This window comes from Pongo pygmaeus, chromosome 16 (assembly GCF_028885625.2).
Source record: "Pongo pygmaeus isolate AG05252 chromosome 16, NHGRI_mPonPyg2-v2.0_pri, whole genome shotgun sequence".
In the NCBI taxonomy this organism is placed as follows: domain Eukaryota; kingdom Metazoa; phylum Chordata; class Mammalia; order Primates; family Hominidae; genus Pongo; species Pongo pygmaeus.
In genome coordinates, this window is record NC_072389.2 from 79257527 (window position 1) to 79280222 (window position 22696).

Here is a 22696-nt window from a genome sequence, read left to right on the forward strand (position 1 = left end):
CACTGGCACTGGTGGTGAGCCTGGCAGCAGTACAAGGTTGGAGTCCCTTCATCCCTTTGAGCCTTGGTTTTCTCATCTGTGAAATGGGAATAATAATATCTACCCGGCGGGGCTGTTCGGAGGAACTAAAGAGGCCCAGCATGGAAAGCTCCTAACCTAACTCTGGCCCACAAAAGTCTCCCTACGTTTTAGCTGTCACTGTCCCTATGAGGAAGAACAGATCTAAGAACAGGTGCAGGGATGAGCTGCACCACAGCAAAATCTGGACAGGCCCGACCCCCATCTCCTCCCAGGCTGGAGCGGGGCCCTGTAAGGACAGAGCCCAAGGCCACTAGGTGTCAGGCCTGTTGGAGCCAAGTCCGGGCAGCAGTCTGAGGTGGGGCTGGGGGCAGGGCTGGTCGGATGGCCGTGGGTGGAAGGAAAAGAGGAAAATCAGCTCAGTGGAAATTGTCCTGCGGTTGGCTCAGGCGCCCACGACACTGTATTTATAGAGAGCTCCTTGCAGCTCTTAATTCCTCGCAGTCGAGTTAACCCTTTCTGGGCTGTGGTGCCAGCATGGTGTGGAGGAAGAACCCAGGACTGGGGTCGGACAGCAGGATTCCAGCCCTGTTCCGCCGCCAGTCGATGACCAGTCAGTCACCTGTCCCCTCTCGCAGAAAGGAAGATTCGGCTCTTGGAAGTGTGGGAACGGGGTGGGGGATGGGCAGCGCCCCGCTCCGGGAGCCGAGGGTTTTCCCCGCCAGGGTCAGGCCTGGGGGCGGGGCGGGGCGGGGGCGGGGCGGGGGCGGGGGCGGGGGCGGGGGCCCGGCAGTGTGCTCTGCCCGGCGGGCTGGCTCAGGCCTCCGTCCTTAGCCGCCGCCGCGGGGCCAATCCGGCCTCAGGGACGCACGGGAGCCGCCTTTCCGGGCCCCAGGCGGATTCTCCGGCCCGGCCCACCCCGCCCCTCGGACTCCCCGGGCCGCCCCCGGCCCCCATTCGGGCCGGGCCTCGCTGCGGCGGCGACTGAGCCAGGCTGGGCCGCGTCCCCGAGTCCCAGAGTCGGCGCGGCGCGGTGAGTGCTGGCGTGGCGCGGGCGGCGCGGGGTGGGGCGGCCTTTGTCTGCTGCGGGCCGGGCCCGGATCCCGCGGAGGTCCGCACGTTCCCGCGCAGGGCTGCAGGAGCTGAGCAGGGGCACATTCTCTCCGAGCTCCTGCTCCCCTGCCCTCCCCTGGATCCGAGCGGCCCCCAGCGCACAGGAGCCCCGGGAACCGCGGGCGCCCCTCCTGCCCTGGGCTGTGGGGTCCGCGGAGAGCTGGGGGCTCCCGGATCTTAGCCCGCCCCCCTTTCCTCGGGTTGAGAGGGGCCCGGGCGCCGTCGGACCTGCAGACCCCGGAAGCTGCGGACCGGGCCGGGTGGGTGAATGCGCTTTTGCAGGCCCCGGGTCTGGAGCGGGCATGGGGGCAGATCTGTCCCGTGTTGAAGCTTAACGAAGCCACCGGCCGGCGCTGGGAGGTTAGCGGGGTCTCGGGTCCTGCAGAGGAAAACGCCCAGCTCCGGGAGAGGAGCGGCGGGGAGGGAGGACGAGTGGTTAGGCGTGTCCACTCTGCGGGGCCCAGCAGGGCGAAGGTGTGGGCGACTGGTGCACTTCACAGGCAGCCGTGAGCAGCATGAGGGGCCAGATTCCGGGAAGGACAGGTAGAGACGGCTGGCAGGGGCCACGGGGTGAATAGGTGTTGGGGGTGGGGAGGGAATTGGGATGGGCAGTTTGGGCTTGGGAAGACTCAGGGAGGTGGGGGGTGAGGTGGGATGGAGAGGAGATTCGGGAGAAGGTGGAGGGAGGTGGGGACCCCGAGTGGGGGCACACTAGAAGGGAGGGGATTGAATTCCAGCGCCCAGGGCCCTCCCTGCGACCGTTTAGCTAGCGAATTGGCAGGTTTGGCAGCCTAAGGCAGGGGATTTATTTCTAAGCCAAACCTGCTCTAATGAGAAAAGCGTGATAGATGACTCAGATATGGGATCTATCACTGAGGGAAAACATTAAGCAAATAGTAAAGCAAAAAAGATTTGTGTGCGTGTGTGTGTGTGTGTGTGTGTGTGTGTGTGGCGGGTGGGGGGTGGTGTTATTTGTCTTAATTTAGAAAAACGATTTGCCTTCAAATTGGATGTGGATAATTGTAAATGAGTCTGATCTCTTCATTAAAGCCCGGGGTCCTTTTCTTATAAGCATGTCTTCAGCAGTTAGTTTCTATATTAGAAAGTAATGAAGCTGCTTTGTCTTTAAGAGAGTTCTTTATTCAGTGCGGCCTCCTCTGATTCCCTCTGGCCTCCCAGAAGTCCCTAGGAAATCTGATGCTGTGCAGCCTTCCTTGTAGTGTGGGGGCCTGCAAATAGGTGGGACAGTTTGAGGCAGAGGGGAATTGAAGTCCAAACTTGAAGTCTAAACCTGTCCGATGGGTTGAGCTGATCTGAGTGCAGGGCGGGGTGGAGGGCCATGGGGCTGTAGGGTATGAAGTGGCTCATTTCAAGGGAGTATTTTGGGTGAATACATTTTCCTGATATCTGGAGTTCTTGAGCTTAAGCACTAACACTTAGGGTAACTGTCGACCGTGGAAATTTACATACATCACCGTCAGCTTACTGGAGTATCCTGATGTGAGTGAAATTTTCCTTCATGACTTTGGGTCAGCCCTGTGGCCCTCGGTGTTTGTACTGAGGGGTTGTATGGCAAGGGGACGCTGGCGGGAGAGAGCTTCATTCCTGCGTTAAGTGGCCTCAGCGATGCAGTCTGGGTCCCATGACTGACCTTTGGAGTTCTTCCATGTCCTCATGGCATTACTGGTGGTTTCTCCTGCCTGCAGTAAGCTTTCCAGCTTACTCTAGGCTCCTGTGCTGTGAGACATGAGCTTGTCAGAGGTGAGGAGCCTGTGTTAATGCAAGTCTCAGGTGAGAAGGGGTGTTGGAATCTGAGGACCCTGTTTTCCTTCCTGTCCCCTCTTCAGCTCTGTCCAGGCACCACCCGATGGAAGGTCGGCTGAATGTCTCATATTCAGATACCCGACAGCTGGGTTGGGTGCTTTAATATTTATGGAAAGGACAGTTATAGAAGTATGGTCCCTTCAAAGTAGTCCTCTGGAGTGTCTGTGTCCTTATTAGGTTGACTTCTGAACCTTCCTGTGGGAATTCCTCCATCCTTAAACTTTGGCCTTCTCTGGAGGGGTAAATCTTTGTTCTTTGGAGTAGGATTTGAGTTTGACAAGGAGCTGGACAATGCTGTTTGGAGTCAGAGATGCATCGTGATAAGAGAGCTGTGAGTTGGAATTCCACAGCACCCGAAGAGACTCCTAGAAAGTGTTGTAGGACAAGTGGCTGGATGGTACTTGGTTGCACATATGGGGTTTGGGGTCTGTGCAGAAAAATGACCAAATCCGAGCAGCCTCTGAGATTATGACCACATGGGGGCTGTTAAGCTGTGGATCTGAGTCATAGGGTCAGGGAAAGAGGAAAAATGGCAAGGAGGATGACGTTACTGCCCATGAGCTTATCCTCTGAGTGGGTGGCGACTTCTCATTGTCCTTTTCCCACATCCCCAGGGCAGGAGTGGTAGGGAAGTCCACCAGCAAAAGGGGGAGGGCACACCCAGGGCCTAGGGGAGAGGGAGAAGGGTGAGGACTGGTCCACGTGATTTTTGAGAAATTGCCTTTGGTCTTGTTGGCTCAGAATGGACCCTACACCTGGAAGGGGGCCACGTGTACAGTTATACAACCCTTGCCTGCCACCCCCAGTTCTACCGCCCTTGCAGTGTGCCAGATAGGAGCATTGGGTTTTCAGGTTTGGGAGTGGGTAGGGTTGTGCTGGAGGCTAAATAGACATTATCTCATGTAATCCTCATAGTAATCCTATGAGGTAGGGTATCATTAACACCATTGTACAGTTGGGGAAACTGAGGCCCAGAAAGGGTAAGTCACATGCCCAAAGACACATAGCCGGCAAAGAGTGGAGCTGGGCTGTTGTCTGCTTCCAGAACTGGCTTTTTCTGCTGCTCTGGAGGTAGGCACAGGTTTTACCCCTCTTTCTGGAGCCCGGCAAGATGCGCCAAGGGTCTCCGTAGTAAGTCAGGGAAGACTCATCTGGGGAACCAGAGAAAGGGCAGGCCTGACCTGGGTGACCCCGCAACCAGTGGCCTTCACAGCATAGTCAGGGCCTTTGCTGAGAGTTCTTCTCTCCCAGAGCTCTGGCCTTCATCATTCTGGGGCTTCCAGGAGTCCCTCCTCCACCCTCCAGTTCTGACCAGTGCTCCCAGCCAGCTGCCCCCTTTCTCCCTTTCTTTCTCTTTGTGGTCCAGAGAAAGAATGCCTGCTCCACACACCTTACGCCATTGGGAATTTGACCTTCGCTAGGCATAGGGAGCTTAATCTGCAGGAAGTGGAGTGAGAAGCATTTCTTGCTGGGAGCCTTGGAGCAGGGAGAGATACTGTCTCTGGGAGGCAGGGGTCCCAGGTTACCCTAGAGGCAATGCAGGCTCCTAGGAACTGGGGCTCCCTTGTGGGAGACATTGGAATGTATCCTTGTGGGAATGCTCTGTGCTAGGGGATATGGCAGCAGGAGGGTAGAAGCCTATGGTACTTGGAACTGTGACCGAGCATCTGTGAAGAGGAAGGGGCCCAGGACCACTAGAATGAGTCAGAGCCAGAGGTGGAGTCGAGTTGTGCATTTGCTACTTTGGAGCTGGGGCAGTGATAGGGCTCTAGGTGAAAAGTGGGGACACAGAAGGAGTAATGGTCCCAGAGACCCAGATGTGTGGCCTGACAGAGGAGGTCTTGGCCAGGGAGAGTGGGGGAGGGGCAAAGTGTTCGCTCAGTGCAGAGGCCCCATCTAGGAGGCCTTGTCCCCATGCTTGCGGCAATAATAACAGCAATAATAATAATTATTACTGCAGTTTTGGTACTGGGCACTTTCCTAAGTCCTCTCTCTCTGTTGTCTTATTTTATTCTCACAGCAGCCCTGTGGGGTAGGGATTGTTACCCCCATTTTAGAGATTTGGAATTGGGTCTCAAATAGGTTAAGTCATTTAAACTTGGTCATGTGTTCAGCAAGGCATCGGTGTCAGGATTTAAACCCAAGGCTGCCTGCTTCTGAGCTCATGCTGTACCCTGGGCAGGCAGGGCAGCCTGATGATTCCATTCAACAAGTGAGGAAGAGAGATAGGAGCATCAGCTGGCTCCTAGTCGCCTCTGCTGGTGGCTGATAATTGAGTGTGGGCCTTTGGGCAGCCGGCCGCCACTCTCTGGGTCCAGATTTCCATCTGTACAATGGGCCTGGAGCTAGGCACTGGACCAGGTGTACCATAAGAGGCCTTTTAGCTCTGAGGACTGGTGGAGACTGCTACACTCCCAGAGGGGTCTGGTGCTTAGATGGAGAGGGGTCGGCAGAGTTGTTCCGCTAAGCTGAGCCTCTTTCAGGGTAGAAACCAAAGGAATTTGGAGGCAAGGAGGCATTTAGGCAGATCACATCTGGAGAAAATGCACCCTTCCTTGAGTGCAGTCTGGAAAGGCTTCTGGAAAGGGTAGGATTTCCAGATATGTTTAGGTGGGCACCTAGCAGGACTCAGCAGATATTGAGTGAATGCAGATGTGTGTGCCCTGGGCCTGCCAGTGTCTGACCCGAGATCTGCCCTCTGATGTGGTCTTGTGTGCTCTTATCCCTTTCCTTCCTCTCCCTATTCTCCTTGTTGCCATCCCTTCTTTTGGCTGGACCTTCTCTGGGCCCAATGTAGCTTTCACTTTTTTCAGGGCTCTGTGCCTCCAGTGTGTGTGTGTGTGTGTGTGTGTGTTTGTGTGTGTGTACACATTTCCACATGCATGTATGGGTCAGTTTTGCAGCCCCTGCACATACCTCTAGTTCCAGGGAGACCTTAGCCCTGCTTTGCTGACCAGCCCTGATGACATACTACTGTCCTGACTCACACAGAAATCACTTGGAGAGGAAGAACTGATTCCTGCTCTTGGGTGGGATCACGGGACTGGGGAATGGTGCCCAGTGGACAGCCTTGAACACAAAAGGCCCAAACTGACTCAGATTATCAGGAAAAAGGAAGGCAAACAGGGAGGCTATTCCCAGGGAACTCTAGGGACCCTCCCATCTCTTTTCTGAGGCTGCTGCCCATTTATAGAGCACCTAGTATTAACTAGGTCAGTTTTGATAATTTTACTCTTTGAGTCCTATAATCATCCTATGAGGGTAAGGTTTATAATCCCCATTTTACAAATGAGCAAACTGAGGCTCAGAGAGGATATTTTCATAAAGTTCCATTACTAGGAAGTGACAGAGTCTGGATTTGAACCTGTCTCTCCAACTCCAAAGTCATCTTCTTAAACACTAGTGCTAACTTCTTCCATGAAGCTTCTTGTGATTACACCAGCCCAACATGCGATATGGTCACAGCATGGGATGGTGGTCAGGACCCTTTGATGGTTGAGGAGATGAAGACCCAGAAAGGCAAGGGGTTTGCCCTAGGGAGCCTGGCAAGTGAGTGACAGAGCCTGGTCTAAAGTCCAGGATATCTCTGTTGCTGTTTTCCTTTTTTCGTTAATTGCAAAAGAATTTACAGGTTCATAGTTAAAAACAGAGAAGTGTATCAAGTAGAAACAGTAGCAAACTCTCACCCTTATTCCCACACTTCAGAGTTGCATTCACTCTCAGGCATCCAGATCCTTTCCCCATATACAAACATCCATCCATCCATGTATCTATCCATCTCTCTATCTAAACCCACATGCATTCATTCATTCACTCATTGAATCGTGCATTGAGAACCCATTATGTGCCAAGCCATTGCTAGAATTAAGGATGCAATAGTTAAATAAAGCAGATGTGGTTCCTTCTCAGGGAGGTTCCCATATATCATGAAGAAAACAGACTGGGTGCAATGAATAACAGGGTCCTTCTTAGAGTGGCATATCTCTTACCTGGCTTTTCTGTTAAGGTGACCCTCAGAATATGGAGGTGTTACCTTTTATCTTAGTCCATGTTTTACAGCTATAACAGAATACTACAGCCTGGGTAATATATAAAGAAAAAACTTTATTTGGCTTGTAGTTCTGGAGACTGGGAAGTCCAAGGGCATGGTACTGGCATCTGGCGAGGGTCTTCTTGCTGCATTATCCTATTGTGGAAGGGCATGTGAGTGTGCAGGACAGACAGTATGGGGGCAGCACTTACTCTTTTATCAGGAACCCACTTTTCCTGTGATAACAGCATTATCTCTTCACTTCTTACAGGCCCCACCTCTTAGTACTGTTACAGTGGCAATTAAATGTCAACATGAGTCTTAAAGCACCCATGTCATCTAGGAAGAAGAAACTGTATTTGCAGCAACCCTGTGAGGCAGGAAAGGGAGCCCTATGTTGTAGGAACTGGAAGCAGCCCACTGTGGTGAGGGGCAAGTAGGAAGAGGTGAGGCTGGGCAGGTGGGCAGGGCCAGGGAAGATGGGGCTCTGTAGGCTATGGAAGAGCTGCGATCTTATCACAAGGAAAGTGAACAGCGCTATGATTAACTATTGAAGGCAGTGATATAATATAATTTATGCTTTTATATTAATAGCAATTATTCTGGCTGTTGTATAGAGTATAGACTGGAGAACAGAATTGGGTGGGGGAACTAGAGAAGGTGAACAGACTGGTGAAGAGGCTTTTATAGTTATCCAGGCAAGAGATGATGGTGACTTAGAAGACCAGGAAGAGAAGCAGGGGTAGAGAGAAATGGAGATAGTGAAGATATAGCAGACATATTTGAGGAGTCCTTCAGTTACAGATAATAGAAAACTAGCTCAAGCATATTTAAGAAAAAAAAAAGACTGGTTCAAGTACCTAGGCGGTCTATGTGTGCAGCTTGCTTCAGGGATAGGGGCTTAAATGATGGTTTTAGGGCTCTGTATCCTTCTAGCTTCCATCTCTGCCTCTGTTTATTTGTTTGGATCAATTCTTTAGATTGTTGGTAGCAGACAGATTTATTGCTAACAGTCCCAGACCATATCCTTCTTAGTAATCTCAGCAAGAAAGAGTCTTTTTTGATGGCTGCAGCAGCAACAAGGCTCTGGGGAAGTCTCTGATTGGGTGTGGCTTGGCTTAAAGCTCATTCTGGAACTAATCACTGAGTGGGGGCAGGGCAGGGTTTCTCCATGAGCCAGGTCTTGTAACATGCCCAGGCCGTAGGCTGGGAGGACAGCTCCACCAGTACAGCATGGACTGGGCTCCCTGCAGGAGTGTGGAGCCTTGCTACCAGAAGGGGCCAGCACAGACCAAGAGAAGGGCACTGTAGAATAAAGGACATGGAGCAAAATAACTGTGTTAAGACTAGCTACCAAAGACAGAGACAATCTGCTCGGCATTGAATTTGCCTCTTTGTCAAGGAAAGAAGGAGCAGAAGATGTTAAGAAGGAATTGAAGTTTAGGCCAAATGGGGAGGTGCTCATCTGTTTTAACTGGATTTGTCTTCTGGCCCCTGGGATTGCCTGTCCTGGTGTGGGGTGAACTTGGAGACAGAATCTCTGAGAAGCTGTCAGGGATATTTCAGGCCAGTCTAGGGTAGAAGAGGGTTGGACACGTGGGTCACAATATTCCACAGTTTCCTGCTGTGCCCAGATTCAATCCAAGTCCTCATCTACCTCCCTCACTACCTCCCTTGCCTCCTCTCCTGAGTCTCAACCTCTCCTGGAGTCCCATCTTCCCAGAATATGCTGTGGACATCTCCTCTTCTGTGACTGCTCATGCTGTCCCCTCTGCCAGATAGCCGAGATGTCTCCTCCTCTGTGCAGTCCTTACTGAGCCTCCCTAGCCCCCAATAAATGGCTTGACCCTTTCATCCAGGTTTAACCCTACTCCCTCGTCCATTCCCACAATACCTTGTATAAATGTGTACCAAAAAACTGGTCATATTCTATTTTAATGATATATTTGTTTCCCATACCTTTTTTCTATTTTTAATATGAAAATGTGGGATTTTAAATATGCCATTTAGCAGCTCTGTAATCTTGAGCAAGTTATTAAATCTCTCCATCCCTGAATTTACTCCTCGGTGAAATAGGATAATAATAGTACCTACTTCACAGAATTGTTGGGAAGCTTAAATGAGTTAATATGTGTAAAAGCACTTAGAACAGAGCCTGGTGCTTAGCTTTCAACAAAACTGGCCTATGTTATTATTATTTGATAAAAGCAAAATAATATATGTAACATGGGTAACTTTCGAAGCACAATAATAAACATACCTCCCAACTTGAGAATGAGAACCCCTGTAGTTGAATATTTATATATACGATTCTTCGTCTCCATTCGTATTGCATGCATGGCCAATGCCTGGCATGTCGATCATGAATAAGCATTTGTTGAATGAATAAATGAACAAATGCTGGAAGACTTGAGACAGGGAAATAACCAGTTTTATGAGGAAGATGGTAGATTATGGGAACAACAGATCAATAATCTTGTTCTTAATCCCTGACAAAGTCCTGGAACCAATGAGCACTTGAAGAAGAGCCCACTAGTAGGAACTTGCATGGCTTCCCTGGGGTTTTGCAAATGCACTTCTTTTCTTTTTCTTCTCCAGTTGATTGGTCCCCAGCCAGAAGCAGTGAAGCTTCTCATGACAGCCCTGGGGATGAGATGGGTAGATGGGAGCTGGGTAGCAGCACAGGTAGGAACACTCCTAACCCCAGTGTAGATGGACATTGATCCAGGGATAGATGGTGCTGTGGGCTTTCCTATTCCTGTCCTCTCCCTGAGGACCTTGATGACACCCAAACACAAGCAGAGAGAGGAGATTAACCTTTTCAGATGATATTCATTCATTCTTTTTTAATCCACCAACAAATTATCGAGCATTGTCTATGCACCAGGAACAGTCAAAAGAGTACTTCAAAAGATCACGACAGGGTTACACAGCATTGTAAATATAGTTAATGCTGCCGACTTATACACTTAAACCTGGATAAAATGGCCAACTTCATGTTATATATATTTTACGACAATGAAAAAAATGTGGCAGTTGGAGGAATGGACTCAGTTTAACTGGGTGAAATGGAATAGTAACAAATGAAATACCCTATAAAGCTCCACCCCATTCTCAACTCCATCAGAAGAGGATGGCAGAGGTGTGGATTAGCAGCAATGGGTGTGAGTGACTTCTGATGGTTGGCTACAGATTTGATAGTCTGTTATTTTGGGTTATTTTGGTGAATAGTGTGACATGGCTGCTCAATGGTGACTTTGTCAAGGAAGATCAAATACTTGCAGGGCTTTGATAAGGAAGGGGGCAGACTTGTTCTGTGTGGTCCAAGGGGTCAGATGAGGACTGTTGTGGGCTGTATTGGGAGACAAATTTGGGCTAAGTGTAAGGTAGAGCTTCTCACCGATGAACGCTGTCCAAAAGCAAGTGGATAGCCCATGGAGGCCATGGGTGCCCATCACAGGGGAGGGCAAACAGAGATTGTGTGTATGCCAGGGGGCGGGGGGCAGAGAAAGTTTCCCTGTTCTGATACTTGACCATTAATTTCTGCAGTTCCCCAGAATTTGTTCTCATGGCATCATCTCCCTCAGTGACCCCACCTTTGGCTCTGTCACCACCATTGCACGAATGACTGCCCTGTCCCTCTGTTCTGAGCTGTAGCTCAGTGTGTCTGGGAGTCCATAGGACATTTTGGTGAGGATGATCCATAGCTCGAGCTCAGTAGGAACTGATCTTCCCCCTCCACATGCTTCATCTCCAGGTCTCCCCATCTTGTTATGTGTGTCCATGTTTGCCCGTTGCTCAAGCCTTCAGTGCCCTCTTGACACCTTCAGCCCCTCCCTCAATACAAACAGTCCCCAAGCCTGGTCACCTCTACCCTTGACATTTGTCCAAAGCTGGGCTCAGGCATCACTCGGTGACTCTGATGAGATAGTCTCCTGTTCATATTTTGAGATACCTATTTTAGATGTGGTTTCCTTTTGTGGCTCTCAGCAGTGGCGATGCTCATGGGGTAGGGAGAGGGGGAAGAGAAGGAGGGAAAGTAAGGGTGGGATGGCTCCTTAGTTAGTTCAGATGCTGTAAGAAAGGCCCAAAATAGCAATGACTTATGCTGGAAGAGATGTTTATTTCTCACCCATGTGACCATCTGGGTATATCTAGGGCTGATACTACAGTCCCTCAGGGTTCTTCTGCCTGCTGCTCTGCCGTCCTCAGGGTGTTGCCTTTGGCAGTGTGGTCGCCACACACACCACATCTGTGTTCTAGCCAGTGGGAAGGGGGAGGGGAAAGGGAGGGGAGGGCGTGCTTCTCTCTTTAAGGGCGTGACCCAGAAGTTGTACACATAAGTGTACACATTGCATGGCCACACTCAGCTGCAAGTAAGGCTGGGATCTGCAGTCATTAGCTGAGTGGCCGTGTGCCTAACTAAAAATGCTATGGAAGAAGGGGAGAGCCGGGTGTGGTGGCAGCACCTGTAGTCCCTGCTACTAGGGAGGCTGAGGCAGGAGGATCACTTGAGCCCAGGAGTTCAAGGGTGCAGTGGGTTCTGATTGTACCACTGAACTATGATGGTACCACTCCAGCCTGGGTGACAGAGCGGGACCCTGTCTCTTAAAAAGAAAAGGGAGAAAATGGGTGTAAGTGGACAACAACTAGCAGTTTCTGCCACAATCACTTTGTGCATTTCAGTGTGAACTGCGTGGCTGTGAATTGGCTAAACCTTAAGGATATAGTCCCTGAAAGCTTCAAGTACTGATAAAGTTCCACTAGCATCCACAAAGCTTTTCTTTTACAGGTAGGAACACTGAGCTCAGAGAAGGGAAGTGGCCTAGTTAAGATTGCATAACAAAGTGTCAGAGCTGGGACCAGAACCCCACACTTTGGGCTTATTTTCTAGAATTCCAGGGAGATCTGGCTGCGAGGCGGACAGGCAGTGTCAGGAAGATGGGTCTCTGGAGTTCAGGAAAGGGCTACTTTTCCCAGCGCGGCTACCTGGGGAGCTGCTCATGACTTTTCAGGGATCACCTTTGGGGTTATCATGCCTCTGAGGTACCTTCAAGTCACCCTGACTATATGATAAATAGTATACTATACTAAACTGCAGTGATCTACCCGCATGTCCCCCTTCCCTATTAGAATCTGCTCCTTGAGGACAGACACGTAGCTTAGTCATCTCCCTGCCCCTAGTACGTCCCTACCAGGAACTCCGTAAGTAGTGAAATGAATTACTAAAGACATGAATGCATGTGGATTCAAGGACTCCTTCAGTTGCAGACAATAGAAACTTAGCTCAAACTGATTTAAGGGAAAAAAATGATTGGCTCAAATATCTGGGCAGTCTAGGTCTGCAGCTTGCTTCAGGCATAGCTGGATCCAGGGACTTGTCTGACATTTTCAGAACTTTGTGTCTCTCTGACCCTTTTTGTCCCTTTGTGGGAAGTGTTGCCCAAGGAGCCCTTGCGGGGATTGGGAGGAAGTAGGGGGTTAGGAGGAAGTGGAGTAATGTGGGTGATTATGGTGGAGGGCAAGGAGACCCTCTTGGGCATCCCCAGGCCCAGGGCATTTTGGCCCTGAGCCCAGGTGCAGTCTGGATTTGTTGTAGCTTTCTGAGGGCACATCTTGGGTCATCTCTTGGGAGCCTCCCTGTGGCCCTGCTTCTGCAGGGTTGGATGCCCTTGCTGTACCTTAGGCTGAGGACAGCCTGACCCCTCTCTCCTGCTGCTCTGTGAAAGCCCAAGGTGCTCTGTGGTTTTGGGATAGAGCAGGAAGGAGAAGGAGGAGGAGTGGGCACTGGCAGGTGACTCACTGGGAGGGGTGGCACATACTGATTCCAGGGCAGGTCCCGGCTGGGGATGAGATTCCCCTTTGTGGAAAACATGGGTAGAGGGGGTGGTACGCAGGCAGCATGAGGCCTGCATGGCTCCATGTGGCTCTGGGTCCCGGGCTGACAAGCTCTGTGTTCACAGGACACTCTCCCATTCTCCAGGGAGCACTTCCTTTCTGAGCTCTGTCTCTTTCTCCTGTCCTCAGCTCCTCTAGGCCCAGCTGTCAGTGTAGGGGTCTCTGGGTGCCGTGGGCTCTTCTGGTCTCTTTGCTTCTGGGCTGTCAGACTCCTTCTCTCCAGGGCAGGTTTCCAGGATCCAGAGTCTAGGAAAGGAATGAAAGGGAGCAAGTCCAGGGTGCAGCCCTGGAAGTCCCTCATCTTCCCTCTGGAGGGAAGCACAGCTCGGCCCTGGGAGAGCCTGGGTAGGTCTGATCAGGGGAGGTGCCCTCTGCTCCCCGCACCTGCCCAGAGTGGCAGGAATTAGCCTGATATATGAAGGAGACAATTATATGAAGAGTCTTGAGTGCCAGGCAGAGGAATGGGGTCTGATTTCTATAGTGAATGGGAAGCCATGGGAAGTTCTTGAGCAGGGGAGGGACATGAGCAGATTCCTGTCTTAGGTCCTAAGAGAAGGCACCTTAGAGAATGGGGCTGGCAGGGAAAGAGAGGAGCAAGCAGGGCCAGGGAGGAGGGTGATGGGTCCAGGTGGGAGATGGAAGCTTGAGAAGCAGTGTGGAGAGTGAGGGAGGCGGCCCAGGAAGAACCCACAGGCCTTGGTTCTGTCTCGGGGTAAAGAGAGGAAGGGAAACATGGAATCTGGGCATTCGTTCATCCTTAGCCCTGGTGCTTCCCGAGGGGGGTGGGCAGGTCCTGCAGGCAGCTGCCTGCTGGATCTTCCTGTGGACCTCAGGGTGGCCCTGGTGGGGCAGGATGTGGTGCCTGCCAAAGGTGCTTTATGAATGGAGTCTGGGAAGGCTGCTGACTCAGCAGGCAGTAAGGCTTTGAGGCCGGAAGCGTCTGGAAAGGAAGTGGCTGCTCAGGGCTTCCCCACTGTAGACAGCTGGGAGAGAAGGGGGGCTGGCCAGGATGCACATGGTTTGGCTGAGGGACTCCCTTGGCCCAGCTGCTGGGGGTGTGTGTGTGTAGGAGTGGAGGGTGGTGGGGGGCGGGTGTGCTTGGCTGGGATTGGAAGGATTGAGGCTGGGCGCCTGGAATGGAATTGAGGCTAGCAGCTGTTGAGGTTTGCTCTGTGGAAGGGCGGAAAGGTGTAGCAGAATTGGACTCTTTTTGGCTGTGCTGACTGGCAAATTACTTGACATTAACAAAGTCACTTATCTGGGCTTTAATTTTTTTTTTTTTTTTTGAGACAGAGTCTTGCTCTATTGCCCAGGCTGGAGTACAGTGGCGCGATTTCCACTCACTACAACCTCCGCCTCCTGGGTTCAAGCAATTCTCCTGCCTCGGCCTCCTGAGTAGCTGGGATTACAGGCCTGAGCCACCACGCCCAGCTAATTTTTATATTTTTAGTAGACATGGGGTTTCACCATGTTGGTCAGGCTGGTCTCAAACTCCTGACCTCATGATCCGCCCACCTCGGCCTCCCAAAGTGCTGGGATTACAGGCGTGAGCCACCATACCCGGCCATGGGCTTTAATTTTTTAAAGTCCTGCAAAAATAGGACCAAGTGTTACAGCCTATCTCCCAGGGTATTAGGAGGACATGAAATCATTTCTATTCTTGTTGATCAGTGTTGGTTGGCATAGATGTGGCTTGATCAGGACATGGCACAAATGTTTAGGCAGCAGCTGTGGGACTCAGGGAAGACGTGTGTGCAGCCTGGAGGGTGGCTGGGATTGGGAGCAGAGCTGGATTTAGGGATGTCTGCCCTTCCCATCCCCAGCTCAGGCCTGACCTGCAGGCACAGACCTGCCTCTTACTCAGTCCTGACTCCAGCCTTAAGGTCATCCCCAGTCCTTGCCTCTTCCACTTCTGATCTGTCTTGGTCACTCAATACAGATGTGTTAAGCTAGCACATGTTCTCTCTCTGCATTCCCACACTCATACACCTAGTCGCCTCCTAAAACTCTGTCCTAGAAGCTTCTTTGCAAATACTGCTAACTTCACACAAGCTACACTGAACCCTTCCATTTTCTCTGCCTCAGTGAATGCTCCACCCTGTCACTGAGGCTCAAAACCACGGCCAACCTGACTGCTCTTTCTCTCTACTCAAGTCCTCAAATACTGTCACTTTTACCCAGACATGCTTTGTCTCCTGTCTGGCCCTTCATTTATTCCACCACTATACCTTCCTACAGGGATGGCTATATTAGCCTCTTTTTTTATTTTTATTTTTTGAGATCGAGTCTTGCTCTGTCACCCAGTCTGGAGTGCAGTGGCACAATCTTGGCTTACTGCAACCTCTGCCTCCTGGGTTTTAGCAATTCTCCTGCCTCACCCTCCCACGTAGCTGGGATTACAGGTGTCCACCACCATGCCCAGCTAATTATTTGTATTTTTAGTAGAGATGGGGTTTCACCATGTTGTTCAAACTGGTCACAAACTCCTGACTTCAAGTGATCCGCCTGCCTCAGTCTCCCAAAGTGCTGGGATTACAGGCATGAGCCACTGCACTCTGCCTGAAATAGCCTCTTAACTGGCCTCTCCCTTGCCCTGATACAATCCAGTCCATGCCGAGGAGCTAGAGTGAGTTTTAAACATTGTTACCTAGATTATGTGTGATTAAAACGCTCCCCAATGATTCCCATTACTCACAGAAAAACCTAAATTCCTCACTGGTCTCTCAAAGCCCTGCTTGATCTGGCTGAAACATACCCTCCCATCAGATAGCAGGTGGAGGTGCTGTCAGCTTAATCTTCATGAAGCTCAGCTCTGACCATGTATTTCCCTTATTCAGGAAGCTTCAGTGGCTCGCAACTGCCTTTAGGATACAGTTCACACCTGTCAGCCCATCTCTAAGTCTGGCCCCCACAGGAGCTCCTGCTCTGCCCTACGAGCTACTGTCTGCCAAATCGATCTGCCCACATCCTAGCCCCAGAGCAAGCCAACCTTGCCTTCACTTGCCGCCTTGCCTCCTCTTCCTTATATTTGGATACTAACATCTTAGCTGAAAGCGTGGATCCCAGCTGCCCCCTACCCCATCTTCCCTGTCAGGCCTCCCCAGGGACTCCCTGCCAAGCATCTGTCACCAAGATCCCTCAGCAGGCGGCCCTGTGGGATATGGGAATGAGGACCTCCCAGTGGGCAGTTGCAGCCTTCCCCACTCTGGTCCAGGAGAGATGAGGCGAGGGATGGTCTGGGGAGAACCTTTGGAGACAAAGGCCTTGGATCCTCTTCCTCCCAGGCAGCGGCAGCCTTCCACCACGGGGAGCCCAGCTGTCAGCCGCCTCACGGGAAGATGCTGCGTCGGCAGAGCAGCCCTGGCATGGGTGTGCATGTGGGTGCAGCCCTGGGAGCACTGTGGTTCTGCCTCACAGGTGAGGGTAGCAGCATGGGGACGGGAGGGGAGGGACAGTGATTGTGGCAGTTGGGGAGGGGGTGCCCACGTCTGTCAGGGGTCCTGCCAAGCCAGCTCTGGCTAGCAGGGCCATACCTTACTTCCACCTGTGGGATCCAGTAGGCAACTCACGTTACTGTTCTTAGCCTCCATTTCCTTGTCTGTAAAATGGGAACATGAGTGCTAAATGAGATCGTGCTATTTCTTGAATACACTGTGTGTGCCCCTTCCCAGGACCTTTCCACTCGCTCTTTCCTCTGCCTGGAACTTTCTGCCCCTAAACGTCTGCGTGACTGGATCCCATATTTTGTTGAGGTCTTTTCTCAATGTCACCTCCTCGCAAGGCTCTCCTGGCTTCCTTGTATAAAATAGCACACCTCCGCTCCTCCCTCCCTATCCCTGGCCTCCCTGCGTTATTCTGCCTAGATTCGACCCAACTGGCCTTTGCTTGCTTCCTCCCTGTTCAAAGAGCAGGGTCCATCTCAGGGCCAGGGCGGCTGCTGCATAGTAGGTGCCCAGTAACTGTGTAGAATAGACGATGTGACTCTCTCCACACGGTGCTTGGCACATAGGAAGCACTCAATAATAATAGCTACTTTAATAACAATATCCTCGTCACATTTAAAATTCTCATCAGCATCTCTACTCTGAGACGGCGTCCTCCGTGGGGAAGACAAAGCTGAGTGTCTGGCGCCATCTTGTGGCCATAAAGAAGTGGTGCCTGTCTCTACCCACGGCTGCTCTGATTTCTCTAGAGCAAAAAAGGGTTTTGTCTGGGTGACTTATCAGGTTTCATTCCCCCAAATGCCCCCTCCAAGGGGCACCCTGGTTCGACTGACAGGGCATGAGAACTGGCCTGGGGCACCAGGAGTTTCAGCAAGAGATCCAAGGCTAGCTTAAGAACTTTAGAGATCTCTAGGTACTGCAAAGATTATGATACTGAGTATGATTCACAATAAAAATAATAATCATAAAGTCAATGTTATTTTTCTAAATGCAGAAAACCTTTAATGAGTGCTGTATTCAATTAGCGTTGTTTCAAGGCTGATCTTCCCACATTTTGATTGTGCCTGCTTTGCTAGTGCTCGAAGCACACAATCTAACCATTAGCGGAGAATGGTAGTGCCAGGGTGGGGGGCTCGCTTCCCCAAAAGAAAGGCTATCAGGACCCCTGCCTAACTATCCAGGGCTCTAGAAGAAGAGCTAGTATGAAGACAGAGGTGACTGGGTGGGGAGGCTGCGGGGTAACTCCACAGGATAGAGGGCAGCGATGGGATCAGGGGACCCTGCCCAGGGGCTTTTCGCTGGAGGCTCTGGCTCTGGACATGACCTGGCCCTGTCTCTGGGAGTGGAGTTGACTCTGGACAGCTGGCATGCCTGTTCCAGCTTTCTTCCTCCTTCCCCTTCCTCCTCCGCCCTCCTCCCCCTCCTATCCCTCCTCCCCCTCCTCCCTCCTCCCCCTCCCCCCTCCTCCCCCTCCTCCCTCCTCCCCCTCCCCTCTCCTCCCCCTCCTCTCCCTCCTCCCCCCTCCTCCTCCTCCCCCCTCCTGCCCCTCCTCCCCCCTCCCCCTCCTCCTCCCCCCTCCTGCCCCACCTCTCCCTCCTCCCCCTCCCCCTCCCCCCTCCTGCCCCTCCTCCCCTTCCTCCTCCTCCTTCTTCCTTTTTTCATTTTTTTTTTGAGATGGGGTCTTGCCCTGTTGCCAAGGATGGAGTGCAGTGGTGCCACCTCGGCTCACTGCAACCTCCGCCTCCCAGGCTGAAGCGATTCTCCCACCTCAGCCTCCCGAGTAGCTGGGATTACAGGTGCGCGCCACCACCCCTGGCTATTTTTTTGTATTTTTTAGTAGAGATGGGGTTTCACCATATTTGCCAGGCTGGTCTCAAACTCCTGACCTCAGGTGATCCACCTGCCTTGGCCTCCCGCGCTGGGCCTTTTCCCCTCACTTCTGACTCATCAGCAAGTCCTGTTGATTCTTCCTCCTAAATAAACCTTGAATCTGACCCCTCTCTCCCTCTCTACTGCCACCCTTTGAAGCCACACCACCCTCACCTCTTACAGGGACGGCTGAAACAGCCCCTAACTGGCCTCCCCCTTGCCCTGCCACAGTCCAGTCTCCACAGAGGAGCTAGAGTGAGTTTTAAGCATTGCTACTCAGATTATGCATGATTAAAACACTCCCCAATGATTCCCATTACTCATAGAAAAACTTAGATTCCTCACTGGTCTCTTCAAGTCATCTTTGGTCTGGGTGGGACATGCCCTCCCATCAGATGTGTCTGCCACACTGGAGGCTCCCTGATATTTTCACACAGCAAGGCCAGTCTTGCCTCAGGGCCTTCCACCTGCTGTTTTCTCTATGGGTTCTCTGTATGTTAGCTCTTTTTCATTCCCTGTAAATTTCAGCTTAATTACTTTAAAGAGCATGTGCCTCACCACCATATTTAAAGGTACGGGTATTCTTTTTTGTATAAAAACAAATCGTGTTTCTTTAGGAAATGGAAAAAAAAGAAAAAAGAAAAAGCACTTGTGATTCTCTCCCCTCCAAAGAAAACCACTATTGACATTTTTGGTGGATACTTTTTTGGACTCCCCAATTTATAAAATTACTTACGCTCAAGGGGAAATACACATGGCGCAGGCAGGTGTAAAGTACGTGCCAGATTTTTGAAAAGCTGTTGCTTTACTTACTCACCTGCTGGCTCCTTTTCTTCACATACCTTAGTCACATGCTGATGAGAATCTGTGTGCTCGTTTGTCCCTTTCTCCCATGAAAATGTAAGTTCTGTGGGGATGTGACCTCAGTATTGCTCTCTGTTGCATTTCTGACTCTTATGCTTGGCACCTGTAGGTGCTGACTATATTCTTGACTGAATGAGGTCCTAAGACAATAAATTACTTTGGGTCTCAGGCCTGAAAGGAGGGGTGGACAGGGCCTGGGGTTAGCGGGGGCAGGGAGCGGGACTAGGGAGGCCCAGAGAGTTCCCACCCCTCCTCAGTCCCCCTTATATGTTCCCCACTCCCCCTGCCCCCAGGAGCCCTGGAGGTCCAGGTCCCTGAAGACCCAGTGGTGGCACTGGTGGGCACTGATGCCACCCTGCGCTGCTCCTTCTCCCCCGAGCCTGGCTTCAGCCTGGCACAGCTCAACCTCATCTGGCAGCTGACAGATACCAAACAGCTGGTGCATAGCTTTGCCGAGGGCCAGGACCAGGGCAGCGCCTATGCCAACCGCACGGCCCTCTTCCCGGACCTGCTGGCACAGGGCAACGCATCCCTGAGGCTGCAGCGCGTGCGTGTGGCGGACGAGGGCAGCTTCACCTGCTTCGTGAGCATCCAGGATTTCGGCAGCGCTGCGGTCAGCCTGCAGGTGGCTGGTGAGCACCGGGAGGGGGACGCCTTCCCCTCAGTTCACCCTCCATTCCCCCTGCAGCCCACCCCCTGCTGCACCAGTGCTCCCAGAATCCCAGTGCTGATTCCTGTACTCAGCCCCATGCATCCTTTTCGTCCTCTGCCATTGCCCTGCCCTTGACCCCTGCCCTCTGTCACCTCCAGCTCCCTACTCGAAGCCCAGCATGACCCTGGAGCCCAACAAGGACCTGCGGCCCGGGGACACAGTGACCATCACGTGCTCCAGCTACCGGGGCTACCCTGAGGCTGAGGTGTTCTGGCAGGATGGGCAGGGTGCGCCCCTGACTGGCAACGTGACCACGTCGCAGATGGCCAATGAGCAGGGCTTGTTTGACGTGCACAGTGTGCTGCGGGTGGTGCTGGGTGCGAATGGCACCTACAGCTGCCTGGTGCGCAATCCCGTGCTGCAGCAGGACGCACACGGCTCCATCACCATCACACCCCAGAGAAGCCCCACAGGTTTCTTTGCTTAAATGTCCCCTTGGGGGAGGGGGGTTCTGCTTCTGTCAGCAGGGGTTGGGAGCTCCGAATCTGGCCCCACCTTCAATCTCCCAGAACAGCAAGTTGCCTCCTAATGATAGGGAGAAAGATAACGGGGAGGTGGGGTGTTCATTGGAGGGGTTGGGGGCGGAGCAATCACAGGCCTTCTTAAGGCTTTCCTGACTTCAAGGTTCTGGAAGCCTCTGGGAAGAATGGAGCCACATCTGGGTCAGCAGAGGGATGGGAGAAGGAAAGGAGTCCTGATGGCAGGATTCGCCAGGGCTGGGGCTGGTGAGAGTCACCTGCCCCAGACCTGGCCCTGGGATTGGTCTGGTCAGGCCAAGACCGACCTGCTGTGATTGTTCTCAGAGAATTGGGGAGACTCCATATCTGAGAGTCCTCAGGCTTAATCTGCTTTTGCATCTAAGAAGAAAATAGGAAGATGGAACAGGGTCTGGGAGTTGATGGGGGAAGAGGTTGGGGGACTCGGATGGTAGCCTGGAGAGTCCCACTTCTCCTCACCACCCTGCCCCTCTGCCCCCACCCCCAGGAGCCGTGGAGGTCCAGGTCCCTGAGGACCCGGTGGTGGCCCTGGTGGGCACCGATGCCACCCTGCGCTGCTCCTTCTCCCCCGAGCCTGGCTTTAGCCTGGCACAGCTCAACCTCATCTGGCAGCTGACAGATACCAAACAGCTGGTGCACAGTTTCACCGAGGGCCGGGACCAGGGCAGCGCCTATGCCAACCGCACGGCCCTCTTCCTGGACCTGCTGGCACAGGGCAACGCATCCCTGAGGCTGCAGCGCGTGCGTGTGGCAGACGAGGGCAGCTTCACCTGCTTCGTGAGCATCCGAGATTTCGGCAGTGCTGCGGTCAGCCTGCAGGTGGCCGGTGAGCACTAGGAGGGGGACACCTTCCCCTTGGTTCACCCTCCATTCCCTTTGCAGCCCACCCCCTGCTGCACCACTGCTCCTAGAATCCCAGTGCTGATTCCTGTACTCAGCCCCATGCATCCTTTTCCTCCCCTGCCATTGCCCTGCCCTTGACCCCTGCCCTCTGTCACCTCCAGCTCCCTACTCGAAGCCCAGCATGACCCTGGAGCCCAACAAGGACCTGCGGCCCGGGGACACGGTGACCATCACGTGCTCCAGCTACCGGGGCTACCCTGAGGCTGAGGTGTTCTGGCAGGATGGGCAGGGTGCGCCCCTGACTGGCAACGTGACCACGTCGCAGATGGCCAATGAGCAGGGCTTGTTTGATGTGCACAGCGTCCTGCGGGTGGTGCTGGGTGCGAATGGCACCTACAGCTGCCTGGTGCGCAACCCCGTGCTGCAGCAGGATGCGCACGGCTCTGTCACCATCACAGGTAGGGGCAGATCAACAGCTGGGGAAGGATGGAGCGAGTAATTCCCTCTTTACTGGACCCTAAGGTGGGATTTCCATAGGTTTGGGTGGCCAGAAAACTTTTTCAAAATCCCTTTCATAGACTTCAGGTGCTCACACTCTTCCCCACAAGTCCTTAAGGGACTCGAGCTGATAAGAACCATTTATAATGTTTGACTTCCTAAGAGTGCTTTTCGTGGCACTTACGCTTCTTATGCAGAGGACAAGGTACCTGCCCGAAATTTGGAGGCATGGGCAGGAATTCTGGGGCAGCCATAAGGCATGGCCCAGGGGACTTGGTGTGGGTGTGCTTTCCAACAGGAACTCCTCTGAGTGGTAGGAAGGTATTCTGGGTCAGTGGGCGCCATCTGATTCTGAAGCCCTGAGTGACAGCTGGACCTCCCCAGTTAGTCCCCAACACCTGAGTCAACGTCAGCTCTTCTTCCTGCAGACTTGAGCTCCACCCAGGCAGCCGTTGGATGGGCAGGGGGCTGTCTCTGCTGCCCCCGTGTGGTCAAACACCAGATAGAGGCCACCCCTTTAGTGATTCTTAGTCTCTGGTTTCCAGGTCCTAGCCTGGTGGGCACCTCTTGTGCCTGAGGGTGTGAAGAGGGTTGAGGTCAAAAGCCGCAGTCTCCATCTGTGTTTGGCCCTGAGAGGCCTCTGGTCAGTCACTTCCTGGGATGATATGCTCAGTCTGGCTCTTCAGTGTCCCTCCCTGGGCCAACTGAGCTTTCCCAGGGACCTCGTCCTGGTGCACAGTGAGGTCAAGACCGCAGGTTTTGTCTGTCTGGTTCTCCTCTTGTCTTCTGACAACTTCCACCTGCCTCCCAGCCCATCCAAGTTCTGATCTCACCCCCAGTTTCCAGGTCTGCACGTACCTCAGGACTCACTGGCTTATTCATGTCCTCTCCCTCTTGAGCCCTATGTGGTCCCCACTTCTGATAAGCTCGGAGCCAGGGCCTGTCACATCGTCTGCTTGGAGTTCAGGCTCACTCTCCTTCTCTCTTAGGTGTTTCCTTCTGGCAAGGTTGTGCTCCTTCTGCCCACCCCTTCCCCAAGATGGAAAACACTCCCTTCCTGTGCTCTGCAGGAGAGAGTAGCCGCCCT

At 52.6% G+C, this 22696-nt stretch overlaps 1 protein-coding gene across 2 annotated transcripts in view; it reads left to right on the top strand.

The window, feature by feature from the left end:
* The first annotated feature begins 786 nt into the window (after window positions 1-786).
* The window catches only part of CD276 (CD276 molecule), a 30937-nt gene continuing 9027 nt past the window's right edge, over window positions 787-22696 (top strand). The window contains exons 1-6 of one of the 2 annotated variants that reach the window (XM_054451347.2): window positions 787-1051; window positions 16168-16300; window positions 19353-19691; window positions 19870-20184; window positions 20756-21094; window positions 21273-21569. In XM_054451347.2, coding sequence (XP_054307322.1) covers window positions 16222-16300; window positions 19353-19691; window positions 19870-20184; window positions 20756-21094; window positions 21273-21569 — 1369 coding nt within the window. In that variant the 5' untranslated portion in view covers window positions 787-1051; window positions 16168-16221. Of the gene's footprint in view, window positions 1392-16167; window positions 16301-19352; window positions 19692-19869; window positions 20185-20755; window positions 21095-21272; window positions 21570-22696 lie in introns of both variants that reach the window. The other variant, XM_063652737.1, reaches the window with a different exon arrangement.